Source organism: Vipera berus, assembly GCF_964194415.1.
Source record: "Vipera berus genome assembly, chromosome: 5".
NCBI classification, from domain to species: domain Eukaryota; kingdom Metazoa; phylum Chordata; class Lepidosauria; order Squamata; family Viperidae; genus Vipera; species Vipera berus.
The window spans coordinates 72,736,670-72,753,141 of record NC_138207.1 but is presented as its reverse complement, the minus strand read 5'-3'; the positions used below and the strand labels follow the sequence as shown (position 1 = coordinate 72,753,141).

At 35.6% G+C, this 16,472-nt stretch overlaps 1 protein-coding gene across 7 annotated transcripts in view; it reads left to right on the top strand.

The window, feature by feature from the left end:
• Window positions 1-359: 359 nt before the first annotated feature.
• Window positions 360-16,472, top strand: part of CPEB3 (cytoplasmic polyadenylation element binding protein 3) — a 97,837-nt gene continuing 81,724 nt past the window's right edge. For 4 of the 7 annotated variants that reach the window (XM_081328891.1, XM_081328890.1, XM_081328886.1 and 1 more), the window contains exon 1: window positions 8,762-9,760. In XM_081328891.1, coding sequence (XP_081185017.1) covers window positions 8,816-9,760 — 945 coding nt within the window. In that variant the 5' untranslated portion in view covers window positions 8,762-8,815. Of the gene's footprint in view, window positions 449-8,495; window positions 8,637-8,761; window positions 9,761-16,472 lie in introns of those variants that run through there. The other 3 variants (XM_081328889.1, XM_081328887.1, XM_081328888.1) reach the window with 3 other exon arrangements.

The window sequence follows — 16,472 nt, the reverse complement described above, 5'->3', positions numbered from 1 at the left end:
GCGCGCGCGCGAGAGAGAGCGCGAGAGAAAACGAAGAAGCGAAAGAGGGGGGGGGGAAGGGGGAGAAGCAAGGCCGCGGCCTCCAAACGGCGAAAGACGAGAGGGCGGAGCGAGAGTCACTGCGCACGCGCCGGTTCTTACCTCACAGAGGAACCGCTACTGTGCTCGGCTCCCTTCTCCCCCCCCCTCCCCGCTGTAAGCGAGACCGCAGTCAGCGCTCAAGTCACCATGGGAGATGTAGTTCCTGCTCCTTGCTACCCCTGAGGGGATTTAAATCCCCTTCTCACCTCCCCCCCCCGCCCTTTCCTCCTCCTTCTAACGGCGCGCGCGTTACGGTTGCTCTCACCACGTCCTTAAAGCCGCAGCTGGGTGTGCGTGAGCGCGAGGCGGGTGGCATTTTGCCTTTGGCTGCGGACGCGGCGAGATGGCTACGCTCGCTGCGGGAAAGGTCAGCACCTCGCCCCCGGTCAATTTCTGTGCGGGTTGCTTTTCCTTTCGTCCAACCTTGTCGTTCCCTTCTGGGGGAGCGGGGAAAGAGAAGGCACTGATTCGTAGTTAGATGTTATAATGTGAATTACATTCTCTCTCCTTCCTTCCCCCCCCCCCCGGCTTTCCTTTTCTTACAAGTTTGTCTTCTATGGCGTTCTCCTATTTCCAAGTCTCATCTGTGACTTTTTGATTATGGTAGCTCGACCAATAAAATGGCTGGCTCCTTAGCTGTCAGTAGTCAGGGGAAAAAAAGTGAGGGAAACGAAATGAGAACCAGCCTCACGCTCTCTTTTGAGGATAGGATAATACCTTCTGTTTTCCTCCCAGTGAGGCTATTAAAACTAATGTTGGGGAGACAAACCTTGGTGCAGTTTTAGTGTTTCAGTGGGGTAGCCTCTTAAAATATGTCTACTCCTGAGGGAAGAGCTTAATGGTAACTGACCTATTTTCTTTAACCTGCTTGTTGTTTACAGAGATACGTGAAAGGGGGCAGAAATACCTAGGCAAGAAATGCTGAACTTCCAGCTATTATCTAGAATGCCAGATCTTCCTCAAATTATATCAGAATGATGAAGATAAAACATAGTACGTGGGTGGTCCTTGGTGCTCTCTGAGCTTGATTGTTTTCTTGCAAATGTTTCATTACTCAGACATGATGATATCTAGTTTGGATAGTGAAATGTCTGCAAGAAAACAACCAAGTTCAAAGAAGCACCAAGGACCCCTCATTTCAACCTTGTCTTACAAATATTCTCCCCTATTGAAACATGGCACAGTATAGCTCATTGTTTAGAAAAAAGAAAACCAAGAACCCTAACCAGTGGTTTGGTTTACACCACACACTTATCCATAGTTAACTGAATCAGAGTTTACTCAACCCAATTTTTTGTCTGAATAATAACGGATGAAACCATAATGTAACTACATAAGCTAAGTTCCCTCAATGGGCTACACTATGTATGTCAAGTTGTTTTTCAGTATGTTGTACAAAAACAGCTAGAGTGGGTTTTCTTCTAAGAATGTAACAAATTGTGCTAATTTTACTTTAGCTTTGTTTTTTTCAATGTAGATTAAATAGGTCCATCTGGTTTATAAGATTGCAGGTGGCTTTGGTTTAACAGTTAATAGGGATTGAACAAATTTGATACCCTTAAAAAAGTTGTAATCAAAAATTAGAGTTTGTTTTGAAATAGATCTTCTCATTTCTAAACTAAAATTGGTCTAATTTGGTCATTTCATTCTTTTATGACAAGATAAAGCTCATTTATTTATCAATAACTAGCATTTTTTCTTCTACCAATTTTAACTTGTAATTTGATAAACACTAACAAGATACATAGCAGGATGTAATGATTTGTACAACTTTTTAAATAATGGGATGTCTTATTTTTAAGGAACTAGTTATTTCCTTATCAGTCATGTGGATTGCATATAAATACAGAATGGTATGTTTAATGTAGAACTCTGCATGGTGAATTTTATATAAAAAGCTACCAGTTTTTGCATTCTACCCATAGCATTTGATATCAGTTCCTTATTAATTTTTGCAACCATAAAAATCAGCATATATCAATTTATCTCAACATGATACTTCGGTTATGTTGTATTTCTAATTCTGTTACAGCCTCATCATTTTCCTTAAGAGAATCATGGGCCTACAGTTTTGGGCTGAGGAACAGTGTTGTACAATTGTAAATATAGCAGCAAGTTGATCCTGTCTTTTTCTTCAAATCTCTCATATTTAGTTACTTTTTCCTTTCAGTTTTGGGCGCAACTTGATTGTCTTTAAGAAACACATGACTATTTAACTTGAAAGACAAAATTTACATATCTTTTATACTATTTCTGAACTTTTTGAAAGCTCTGTTTATAGAAATATAGAAACAATATTGACTTTGAAGTGGTAGATCTTGCACCGGTCTTTGGATCTTCTATATCAGGGGTGTCAAACTGCCGGCCCACAGGCCAAATGCGTCATCTAGAAGCTGCGCCCATCCCATTGCCGGCAATGGCAAAACCATCCCGATATGTTGCGCAACATCACATGACGTAGCGAGTTTGACATGTCTGTTCTATATGTTTAACTTCCAAATAGCCTATCATTATGCAATGAGACAAATGTTGAATTCTATTTAGCACTCTGGATATAAAAATGAATAGATAGAAGAAACCCTGGGGAAAGAATGAGTAGATGTCACTGTATCTTCTGGTCTAATAACACATAAATGCTTGTTCTCCATGATACATTCTCCTTATTTTACTGTTTGTGTTTCAAAATATAATTTTAAATAAAAATATTCCTTACTGTTCTACAACTGAAGAATGTGCGCTTACATGAAATTATTTATATTCATGCCCTTTTACAACAAAGTCTCAAGTCAGATTTGACTCCTGATAATTTCAAGGATATGTCTGTTAGGGTTTTGGCAATAAAGCCTCATAAAAGATATTTCCAATAACACTATTTTTTCTCTATCTTGAAGTAATCCACAAAATATAAATTTTGGTATTTCATCTGCAAATGCACTAGTATGTTATGTTTATCCTACCTTGTACATTTTAGGTTGTTTCCCTTGTTCGGACAATAATAGGAAAACAAAACATTTTGTTTTGAAGTAATTACCTTGTAATACAAAATATTAGTAATTTAATCTTCTAATTAAGGTTTCAGTGGAATATATCTAGAATGCTTTACTCATTCATATTTTATGTGGGCCTTTATTCTCTTTTCTATTAAAAGAAAGCATGTTATTCATTACACATTTGAACCATGGTTTATATCTATTAGGGACGCGGTGGCTCAGTGGGTTAGGACGTTGAGCTTGTCGATCAGAAGGTCGGCAGTTTGGCGGGTCGAATCCCGAGTGCCGCGTAGCAGAGTGAGCACCTGTTACTCGTCCCAGCTTCTGCCAACCTAGCAGTTCGAAAGCACGTAAAAAAAATGCAAGTAGAAAAATAGGGACCACTACGGTGGGAAGGTAACAGCATTCCGTGCGCCTTTGGCATCTAGTCATGCCAGCCACATGACCACGGAGACGTCCTCGGACAAGCGCTGGCTCTTTGGCTTTGAAACGGAGATGACCACCGGCCCCTAGAGTCGGAAACGACTAGCACGCATGTGCGGGGGAACCTTTACCTTTACCTTATATCTATTAATGCTTCCTCATCTATATGATAGTATAAATGAATTTTCTTTGAATTTTCACCCTGGTTTTATTTTTTTATTAATTTGGTAAAACAACAAAAATGCAAAAACAAGAAAAGGGAAAGGAATACTTATACATGGATAAAATAACACTATAGGGAAAATTTGAAACGAAAGTTTGACTATAAAATGAAAATGAAAATAGATTATATAAAAAGAAAAAGTATTCTAGTAGCCCTTCTCTCCCCCCCCCCCCATTTTTACCCAATTACTAATTACTAGTTTAATATTTTTATCCCATAGTTTGGACATTTGTGATTGTTGCTTGTTTTTATTTGCGTTATTTTTATTATTTTTAAACAGTTTTTTTTCCTCAGAAGCCATATTTTTATATCTTAGTTTGCCTTCTTGGGTAATATGTTTCATATAAAGGAACCATTTCTGCTTGAATTTGATATCTCCTTCAATCTTAATGAATTCATCAATAACTTCATATAGCTTTCTTTGGCGACAATACCTAAGTGCCTTTTTCACAATGCTTTGACTTCTTAATAGAGTCTACAGGTTGCCAGCTAGGTGCTGCCACCTAGCAGGGCCATCCACAGTATGTATTGATGTGGTTTATATATGATTAATTCTAACTAATTTTGTTTATCATAAGTGCTTGGTTATTACTGTCAATTGTCTCACTTCAAGTGACACATGTCTCACTTCAAAACTAGAGTGACTTATATTCCCAATACATTGGGTTAGAACAATAAATAAAAAAGTAAAGAAAAGGGACAAATTAGCAAAAGCAAGACATTAGGGATAAAAGAAAAGAGAAAATAATTACCAAAAGCCCTTCAAAATGTCACACCCTAAATTCATATATAACATTAAAACAATATTTATTTCAACTAAGTGGTAAGCAATTTACAGTATTGGTATCACGAGTAAAACAACCTCACTCCTTTTGAAGACTTCCCTAAGTGAGTCAGTAAAAGAATTTGGGGCAAAACATAATGCTGAATGAAATACTTGAGTGCTATGAATATATGTGAGAGAGATTATCCTTGCCATCTTTAATTATACATTTAAATTAGACTAGAAACTAAAATGGAAACTAGTACAGATCAAATAACAGTATGATGTTTCAGGGTGCCGTCTTCAAAAAATAGGCTGATTTTCAACAAACAGAATTTTTGTTCTGTTTGGCTTCTTTTAATAATTTAGTCTGGAAAAGGCAATTAACGGTTGTTGGCTTTAGCATGCCACAGTTAATAAAAATACATTTCATTCAGTTGACACCATCTGTGTATCCATTACGGAATGCTGTCAGATTGTCCACCTAAGACTATGGATATAATCTGCCCTTGCCCTTAAATGCTAAATGTCCAGTAAAAAGAACCTCTATTGTATTTATTTTTTCACACATCCAGACTTCCACACCACTTTCAGACATTAGATCAAAGATCCAACTGCTTCCCTCAAAAAGAACAAAAGGGAGACTAAAGTATAATGGTTTTACTGGGAGAAAGATCCCTTTGAACGACGTCTAAATAAATATGGATTCATTTGCTCAGGTATAATTAAAACAGATGATTCAGATATTTAAATTCCAATATAATTTAAAAATCCAAAAATCATTATGTAAATAAAGGAGCTCCTTTGCATCTTAGCATATAATATCTTAAGCTATTTTATGATGGAATGCTTAGATCTTTTATGCCTTCCCCGTGTAATTTTGTCAGACAAAATGCAACTGGCAGTAACTGGAAAAATAGGTATTTCTGTGCATTAACTTAGTATTTACAAGTTAATCCATCCTATTAACTGAAGTGATTTGTAATTCCAACACATTGGTCATCCACACAGAGTTTAAGAATTTTTAGTAGGAAAATGCCAGACACAATATTTTGAAAAATATGAATGTTAAGTATATAAGTCAATTATTTCATAAAAAGTATATTAAAAATAAATAGAAAAAGTTAAAATCTGTATGTTTCTTAAAATTATAATTAATTTATTTATAGTTACTAATTAGAAGTTTACCACCATAAAGAATGTTATGAAAGTATAGTATGTTACATTTCTCATTTGTTTTAACAGAGTTACTACATCTAAAGTCAGTTATGGAAAAGAGAAATCAAATTGTCATATTATCCATGATAGATTTCAATTTATAGTCACATAGGATTTTGTATATGAATGTGTGTGCGCATGTACACTTTCCTGAAGAGAAGGGCTAACTTTCATTGTAAACAGTAAGGAGTAAATAACTAAGGGATTTTTTAAAATCCATGGATATATGCAAGAATGGATATGCACGACTTTTTTAAAAAAATATTCCCAAGCAGACAGAAGGAGGGACACAATAGACCTGAATATATGTTGATAAATATATTAAGCCTTTTTAATGAAATGAAATCCAGTTGCTTAGTTAAGGTCTAAAGTTATAATAACTTACTTTGGGCAGCTATTATCCGGTCGATTTTAATTCAGATACGATACAAATCTCTTAAAAAAAAAACAAGGAAACGTTAGCGTTTAGATTCATGTCTAAACTAAGATCAGTTAATCATATATGATGAAGTAACTATTATTTCCAAACGTACCTGTTAGGCCAGTTTTCTTTGTTGAAAAATCCATATAGCCGTAGTTCCTTTTATTAAACGTGCGTCGCTGCTTTGAAAGAGTACTACAGTATTCTCCCAGCCTGCCTCTGTTCAAGAGTTCATTCGCAAAAGACTTCAATCCCCACAATTCCGCGCGCGCGCATGCGCTTTAAGCTTACAGTTGTCAAAGTGCTCTTGCCAGAGCAATTTCTATTTATCATATACCAAACCCGAAAGAAGGAAATAGACATACTGTCCCTACCTTTCATTGATCTTTAAATACAGAACACTCAAAAGGTAAATGTTCTGGGCAATTTGCCTTGACTTGTGTGGGTTACTGCATGCAAATGAAGTACAAAGGGGATATTATTTTTTCCGTAGTATACTTTGGATTGACATAAATATATTCAGTGGGAGAAAAAGGGGTGGAGAAATCAGGAGACTCTGGATATTAACCTACAACTAGATATTTGGCTACCTGCTTTTTTTTTTGAGTAACGTCCTTTTCCCCCGGTTCAGACTGCTTACAATTACTAAAAGTAGATGTTGACCTTGAGAAGAAAGGTGTGATTTTTAGTGAAATCCTAACTGTAATATGAAGTTCATAGTGGTATTTAAATCAGTTGTTACAGTATAGCTTATCATCTATATTGGAAGACATAGTGTTAATAATATCCTTATTTATAGAAATGTTTTCATAAACAGGCATTTTAAAACTGGTGCAGGGTAATACCCCCCAGGTTTTTTTCCTTTGCATGAAATATTTTGTGTATATATTGTCTACATTACTGCTTGGATGAATTTGATCCGAGTGCAGCTAATAGAAAACTACACAAAGGCTTTGATATTATGGCTTGCTGCAGTGCTGCTTTAAAGGTTTGCCTGCACCCCCTATAGAAGCGTCAGAACTGCGTGCAAATATGCGCTAGTTTATTCCTTTTGGGGATTCTGAATTTAGCTTAGAGCACTCTATATATGCACCCTCCGCAACACATTATTTTTAGCTCGTGTGTAGATCAGTAGTGAAGAAAATTATTTCTGTGAACTATCCTGCTGTGGATTAATACCCATACAATAAATGCTTCTAGCTGTTCTTACTTGATTAACTATCTGTTTGAAGAGGAATGATAAATTTATGAATCCCTGGAATGAGAGACGTGAGAAAGAAAATTACTATGTTCTTAATTCTCTTAAGTCCTCTAAGCAGCTGCTGTTACGATGCCTTGATTACCTCTATGCAGTTAAATAGCAAGAAAAAAATGAGTGATTTGAACACTGGATAAAGGTGGGGGGAGAAGGAAGCCACGACACAGCATTAAATTTTGAATGTTGTACCTACTACTAACTAATTCAGTTTATAAAGTTCAGGATGTAGGGTGGATGGCTGCCTTTAGCCTATTTTACTATTTAACTTTTTCTCATAGTTTTCTTGCTATAAATGCTAATGAATGTTTTTACAATTGTTTATTACATTTTAAACTGCCCAATAATAAAAGATTTTTGGAAGGATATTAATGTGAGTGAAAGTAATGATATATATTTCTGAAAGTCTAGTTATTTACAATGGACAGTATTTTAAATAATGTATGCATACTCAGATTCTGCAATTTGCCTTTGGAAAATTGTTACAGCTGTGGGAATACTTTTTTTTATCAATTTTGAGGGTCCCAGTATTTCAGGATTTTTAAACCAAAATCATTTTTTTAAAAGAAAGGTTAATCATACAAATGCATTTGTGTCCAATCATAAAGGAGTGTAAGTGAATTCAATTAACTTTACTCTCATAAAGTTGAATTCTGTAAAATTTACAAATAGATTGTTGCGTTATATTTAACGTGCTTGAAAGAAATACACAAGCAAATCAGAAGCAAGCCAGTTACTGAGTCGGTTTCTTATCAAAAAATGGTTGTTAAAACAAGCCAAACTGAGTATTATGTAGGATACTTTCCTTCCTCCCCGCTCCGTAGTTTAAAGAGCAAAATGCCTTGTCTTGAGCGTTTACCCTTATTCTAAATTGGAGATCGCGAATGGGGAACTGTTTCAACATTAGTTGGCTGAACCTTTTTGTTTATTAATCAAAATGGGTATTCGGCTCTTTTAAAAGTCTATTCATAGGAAAGGGGTGGAGGAGAGGAAAGGCTGCTGTCTTTTTAACCTTGCTGAAGGACGCAGCAGTATTTATTGACGTATGCAAATAACAGGGGAGGAGGAGGAGGAGGAGGAGGAGGGTGTAGGGAAAAACAGGAACCAGAATCAGTTTCTCATTGCAGGGCGAGAGCTCTGAGTTCCGGTATAAGAGAAAGAGACGTGGCGAAATTGCTGTATATCTGTGCCCTATAAGCACATTTTTTTTCCTTTACACTGAAAGGAAGCAAGACATCGAAAAGGGTGAAACCTCTTCAAATGTATTTTTTAGAGGCAATGCGAACTGATCGTGCTGATTCAAACCGTTTACCCCTAAAGGGAGTGGGGGGGGGGGCGGTGGGGATTACGTGTTAGTATTGCTGTGTCTTGCAATTTGCGGCGGCTTTTATGCTAGCAGTGGAATTCTAGCAAGCAGTGGGAGGCTAAAGCAGCTTTATGAATGTTAATAACTCTATGGTTTTTTTTCTCTCCCCCTTTTCTCCTCGTTTCAGCTGCGCAAACCATGCAGGATGATTTACTGATGGACAAAAGCAAAGTCCAGCCTCAGCGGCAGCAGCAAGATCCAAACGCAGCAGAAGCTCCTTCTACACCCATAACGTCAGAGACACCCAAACCGGAGGACAGTCCAGTGACTAGCATCGGCTCAGCAGCTCCTGCCCAAAATAGCAAAGAAAAGATGCAAATGGAGTCTCCCATCTTGCCCGGCTTAAGTTTCCACCAGCCTCAGCAGGAGCCTACAGCCGGCACCTCCTTGTCTCCCTCCTTCGGAAGCACTTGGTCTACAGGGACCACAAACGCAGTGGATGATAGCTTTTTTCAAGGGATTACCCCAGTTAATGGGACAATGCTTTTCCAAAATTTCCCTCATCATGTCAATCCTGTTTTTGGAGGCACTTTCTCCCCCCAGATTGGCCTAGCTCAGACTCAGCACCACCAACAGCAGCAGCAGCAGCAACAACAACAAGCACAGCAGCAGCAAAGGAGGTCGCCGGTCAGCCCTAATCAGGCATCTTTTGCTCAGAGAAATGCTGCTTATAGCCATCAGCCCATCATGACCAGCAAACCTTCTTCCTCTTCCACCCCCACCTCTTCTCCTTCCAGCTGGAATAACCATCAAAATGCAGCTTGGAGTACACCTTCCAATCCATGGGGTGGGCTGCAAGCTGGCAGAGACCCTCGAAGGGCAGTTGGTGTGGGAGTTGGTGTGGGAGTTGGAGTTGGAGTGCCATCCCCACTCAATCCCATTTCACCACTTAAAAAGCCCTTTTCTACCAATGTTATTGCCCCACCGAAATTTCCCCGGGCTGCTCCTCTAGCTCCAAAATCCTGGATGGAAGACAATGCCTTCAGGACAGACAATGGCAATAATCTGTTGCCTTTTCAGGTAAAGTCCTTTCTTGGAGTGGGTGGGTGGGAGAGAAAGGATGGGCAGACATATTTTAGTATTTGTCCTATAATTCAATCCTGTGTAAAATTAAATGTTTTTTGTCATTACAGTTTATGCCGGCGTTAGGTAGCAGTCTTTCTTGATATAATTAAATCTATATACTTGTTGAGAACATTTACATATGTTAGGGATTCAAAAACAGATTATTTCTAGGCTCCTGGTTTCCACTTGATTTTCAATTTAAAAAATATTTGAATTTTGGTTCTAGCTTTTTTCCTTAATATTTGCTCCTGTTTTATGCATTTTAACTAAAACAGTATTCTTTAAAAATGTGAAATACAAAGTTTCAGATCTTGTCTAGGTGGCTTCATATTGTAAATTAACTAGTATGACCAAATCCAACAACACTTGAGGAATCTGTTTAATTATCCTTTCCACATTAAAGGGCCAATCCCTTTTGCTTAAAACTGCTCTGCCTCGCTAATGCTGAGAAATGAGGTTCGACAGGATTGTGTTTGCAAAATTAGGCATATGAATGCAAATAACATGCTGAAATTGCTAAAATGTAATCATGCTAATATGTCCAGGGTGTGGATTTAAATAGATCCAGGAAGAGGCTTGGGTGTGTATTGACCTGAATAGCATTTACTATTAATAAGAACATGTATAATGGCAATAGAGAGATTAAGACACATTAGAATATTTGTGTGGAGTAAACATTTTGATTCTTTCATACTCAATATCAGAGGAAAAATACAATAGGACATGACCTTCACAGCCATATTGCAATGGGGCCTATTTACTAGCTACATAAGCCTTGAAATATTTAAAGCGGCAGTGTCTTGCAATGGTTTTGTTATCTAAGAGGTCAAGACAGATCAATTGCAACAACTGAGACTGAGTAAAATTTAAGCTTTGCAATTTTAATGCAGAATGGAACTTTTGTTAGTATTAAATGTTTACCTAAAGCATGTGTGCCAATTATTCAGTTATCTTATATCCAAATCAGATTATTAAAATAAAAGCTTTTCTGTATTCTAATGTATTTTACCGGTAAGCTATTATAAGTAAATATACAAATTATTTGATTTTTTATGCAGTGAAATTAACTAATTTTGGTTTTGCACTAATTCATTTTTTCAATACATACAATATAAATTATTATAAAAAAAAATACAGTATATTCAGTGGTACAGAATATCAATTTACTAATGCTGTTTCATTTCATTTAGAGAACTCCTGCCTTTAGACCTCAATTCGATACTTCACTCTGAATAAAATAGTTAATAATTTTTATTGGTTCTGCAGTTTTAAGGGAGGGGCATATTTCTGCCACTTAGTATTTCATTCTTAAAACTAAAGGATAGATAGATTCAGACAGACGGAGACTGTCATGCCATTTTTTAAAATTCGTAATTACAGTACAGGTATGACCAGAATTGACCCCAGAATTTCTATTGCTAAGTGAGACATTTGTTAAGTGAGTTGCCCCATTTTATGACCTTTCTTATCCTGGTTGTTAAGCAGATCGCTGCAGTTAAATTAGTAACTCAGTTGTTAAGTGAATCTGACTTCCCCATTGACTTGGCTTGTGAGAAAAATCACAAAAGGTGATCACATGACCTTGGGACACTGCAACCATCATAAATATGAGTCAGTTGCCAGACGTCTGAATTTTGATCATGTGACCGTAGACTGGGTGCAATGGTTGTGTGAAAAATGGTCATGTCACTTTTTTCAGTGTTGTTGTAACTTTGAACTAAATGAACTGTTGTAAGTTGAGGACTACCTGTATATGCTTTTAATTATATGAAACAATAAAGTAATTATATGAATATATCTTTTTATAGAAATTTTATTAAACATTACAATTAAAAACTAATAGAAACTAAAAGAATGAAAAGGAGGAAGTGCAGGAAAAATAGAAAATATAAATAGAAAAAAAATAGTAAAAAGAAAATATTAAGAAATGACTTTCCCTCCATGATATATATGCTCAATTTTAGTAACTTATTGCTGCTTCTTAAAATGCAACAAATGTGTTTTCTTCCCATTTATCCCTTAAAATAAACAGATCCTTAAAGCCTCATTCATTCAGTCCTTGTTAGCAAAGGTCTATTAAGAGTTACCACACATTTAACCTTGATCAGACAAACCAACTTTATATTCCTTCCTTTTACTTTTAACAATATCTTTAATCCCTTCAAATACAGTCCCGGAACTTGATTTGTTTTCGTAATTTTTTTATCCGTTTTCACAAAACTCTTCAAAACTTTTAACAAGTCTGTCTTGTAATTCTAATATGGGATAATTATTCAGATCATTCTTTTGATTTGTTTTTGTATATCCCTTTTAATTAAGACATCAATTGGTTTCATTTGTATACCCTGTATAGCATATTGATATTCCATATTGTAGGCTGTCATTTTTAAATCCACTTTCAAATCAGTCTGTCTTGTACAGTAAAACTTGTTCCTTCATATCTCTTAAACATTCTATAATGGGAGACAGATTTAAAATTAACTTCTGGGTCTATTGCTCACAAATATCATCTAATGTTAAAGTATTCTGATTCATTATTTGACAGTAATTCACATTTAAATATGAATTTAATTGTAATATTTAGTTCTTTCTGATTCCCTCTAGTGTCCAATGTTCAAGGTCCCTGCTACCTTTTTTTTAAGAATTCAAAACAAAAATATTTTCCCATGCAATGGGAAATGGATTTTATAATTAATTTCAAAATCCTTCTAGATCCTTAGTTCATTTGTAATTTTCCAAAATTAATATTCTAATTACTCTTTTGCTGTTTATCCCAAAAAGTGATTTTTAAAAAATCCTTAAAGTAACTTATTTTGCTGAAGTATTAAAAAAAACCTTTGTCAATTCAAAGGTTCCTAATATCTGAAGAGTAATTAACAAGCAATTCCCAATCATGATTAGAAATGGCTCTGACTGCAGTTCAGGCAGACTTCTAAACGTACCAGATACCACTCTCTACTGGTCTTCTCATGAAGAGCAACTGTCTGGAATACAGCCCTGAATCTTCTCCCTGTTTAAAGAGGAATTTTGAAAAGCTGATGTACTTGCCAGCTCTTCGTTCCACCACAGTTGTAGATTCTGCTTTTAGCAAAGCCATCTTCAGGTCACCATTTCTTCCTCTGAAATCTCAGTATATGCTTCTAACAATATACAACATCATACTGACATTTGAAAATATAAATATTTATGCTAAGATAGATAAAAAGTAGTGGTATTCTAAATTATACTGTTGGTATAAGGTAATGTATAATCCCTAATCAGCTTTCCATCCTTCTGAGGTCAGTAAAATGAGGACCCAAATTGTTGGGGGCAATATGCTGACTCTGTAAACTGCTTAGAGAGGGTTGTAAAGCACTATGAAGCAGTACAGTAGTGGCCAAAATTGTGGAAACCTTTTGGGAAAAGTGTATTTTTTGAGGTTTGATGGCTAATAACACCACTTTTTTTTGAGTAGTACCATAAAATTATATACCATTGGAAAGATAATTTAACCAAGAATGTAATGCAGCAAAGTTTGTTCAATTATCTGTACTGTAGTCTATGAAAAGTTATAGCCAAATAATCAGAAAAAGGAAGCACAACTTGCTTAGGCTGATATCAGGTAGCTTTCCTTCATCTGATTGAAGCCAATGAGCATGAGTGTTTAGAGAGCCAATCAGGTGTCATCTTGTTTTGCAATGAGCCAATCAGATCACATAGGGACGCGGTGGCTCAGTGGGTTAGGACACTGAGCTTGTCGATCAGAAGGTCAGCACTTTGGCGGGTCAAATCCCGCGTAACAGAGTGAACGCCTGTTACTCGTCCCAGCTTCTGCCAACCTAGCAGTTCGAAAGCACATAAAAATGCAAGTAGAAAAATAGGGACCACTACGGTGGGAAGGTAACAGTGTTCCGTGCGCCTTTGGCATCCAGTCATGCCGGCCACATGACTACAGAGATGTCCTCGGACAAGCGCTGGCTCTTCGGCTTTGAAACGGAGATGAGCACCAGCCCCTAGTGTTGGAAACGACTAGCACGCATGTGCGGGGGAAACTTTACCTTTACCTTTAATCAGATCACAGTAGGATTCAATTATTGATGTCATGTATTGAAGCTGAGAGGACATTTGTGAGTGTGTTATGTGATTGCTATCAAGTTGGTTGGGTTTTTTTGTGTTCTTTCATTTAGTGACCTTGTAAAATGTAATAAAATTTAAATAATGGTGCCAAGAGTTGACTGGTTGCCCAGAAAGCAATGTAAAATAGTATTATTAAGTGAACAAGGCTACAGTTATAAAGAAATTAGAAGAAAAATTGGTGGAAATTTAACCAAAGGTGGCATTTCTACTGTACACTTTCCCCAAAAGGTTTCCATAATTTTGGCCACTACTGTATATAAATCTCTTATTGATATAGTGTGCTTTGGAATATAAGCCACAAACTGAAGGAATTTTTGATAAAAAAAAATGCAAAAACAACCACAGCCCGTTTTAGGAACTACAATGCTACATTTTAAGTAAAAGCAAATATACTTTTCAGAGATTAAATGTGATCCTCAATTGAACATATTTTTGTAATAGAGGGAATGGATACTCCAGGTTTGTTATGTAAGATTATTCCCTTTTGCCCTTTCTCTGCCCTGTCAAAGAATTATTTTCTTTTAGAGTTGTCTTCTAATGGCAACTGATATTTGTTCTTTTGATATTACTGTAGAAACATGGCCATTGTATTTTTGCCAAACCATATACACATTGTCTTCAACACTACATTTCCATTGAATCTTTTCTTTTATAATTATTTGAAGTGGTTGATATTTCTTTTTCTGAATGTCCCAACAATTTGATCATTCTTTGGAAGAACATTTCATTTTGAACACATACAGCAAGCTCCATACAGAATCTAGTGATCATGAATGTTTTGTATACTGAATATAAATGCAGAGAAGCTTTATATTGGTTTAGTAGTTATTTAGTTGTCATTTCTATTTCTCTGACAATCCAAGGAACCATAGTTCTGAAATTTGGACCTGAGAATGTTTTATCAAAGTACAATTCTGGTTTTATTGTTATAAGCCCTTAAAATTGAAAATTAAGATTTAATAGTAGGACTCCTTGACCTGAATGCTTTGAGTATTGTTAAGAACACCTAATGTCACAGTGATTGACTTTAGTATATGTTTAACATTTTGAAAGAACAATTAAGCAATTTATTACTGGTTTTTGGTGCTGTCTGAGAATATATAATTTTAACCCAGTATGTTAAATGTTTTAATAATGTTGGAATTATAAACATGGTTATACTTTGTGAAATTATTAGCTAAGATATAAGGTATACATTTTTACTTACTGTAGGATTTGTAACTTTTTAAAAGCCATAATTGTCAATATGTTAGTGACAGTATCATGTCACATATACTATTGTACTTTCATCCAAACCGTTCAAAGAAATAAGAGCATGTTAAAATACAAAAAAACCCCTATTCCACTAATTCTGGACATTAATTACTTGCTGTACTATATTTAAACAGCACTGCGTAATATGCATGTTCAATTCAGTTCAGTCTTAGAAATCAAATCACAGAGATACATGAGGGAATAAGTGGCATAATTGAAAAAAGACTTAACTTACTCTGTATAGCTATTTATATAATGTCCTTTTTAAGTGCTAGAATGTCCAAAATATTTTAATTTATCAGCTGTAAGCACTAAGAAACCTCTTTTCTCCACATTCTCATAATTATATGTTATATAATGTTTCTTCTTTAAATTAATATAAAACTATTATTTCTCATTTTTTCTTATTTAATTACATTTAAATCCCAGTTAATAGTTATTCTGCAAGATAGCATTGTTCCATTGTTGCTTATGGAAGATCTGCAGGATATCCTGGAACTTAAGATGCCTTTTGCATAACACATAAATTCAGTTCTCTTCTATAGATTTTTGAAAAATGGTGGAAGCCATATATTAACTTTTCAAAATAGGTAATGATTTTTTCTGCTTTGAGCATTCTTCATTTCCTTGTTAGACTCACAAGGGAACAGTTCAAAAATCTTTGACAGTATACAAGATTCAACAATTATAGGACAATTATGTTATATAGGAATAGGATTAACATCTTTAAATTATATTACTTATTCAATCCTATTTCCTACTAATGTGTTATATATTCCATATATATTATGTTCAACAATTGAAAATGATATAGTATCTTGCTGTGATTCTAACATTATCAAAATTTCCTTTGCTAGTTGCTGGCAATTGTTGAAGGGGATGGGACGATCTACATCACTTACTTGAAAGTATATATTGTATTCTCATTTAACAACTTTTGTTCAGTGACCATTTGACGTTATGATACTGTTGAAAATGATAACTTATGATCTTTGAACTTATGGCAAGTGTAGCATACCTGTAATTATAAGATGGCAATTTGAGTGCTTAGTAACAGGTATGTATTTATGATCACATGATTGCCATTTGTGATGTTCACAGACAGCTTCTGACAAGCAAAATCAATGGGAAAACTTGGAAAAAGTTGCAAGTTGCAATCACATGGTGTTGCACTTAATTGCAGCTGAAATTGACATAGTAAGTTGGGTGCAATCGTGATGTTTCACTTAACAATCTCATTACTTATGACCAGTGCTTTTTTTGTAAAAGAAAAAGGTGCCGGAACTCACACATGTCA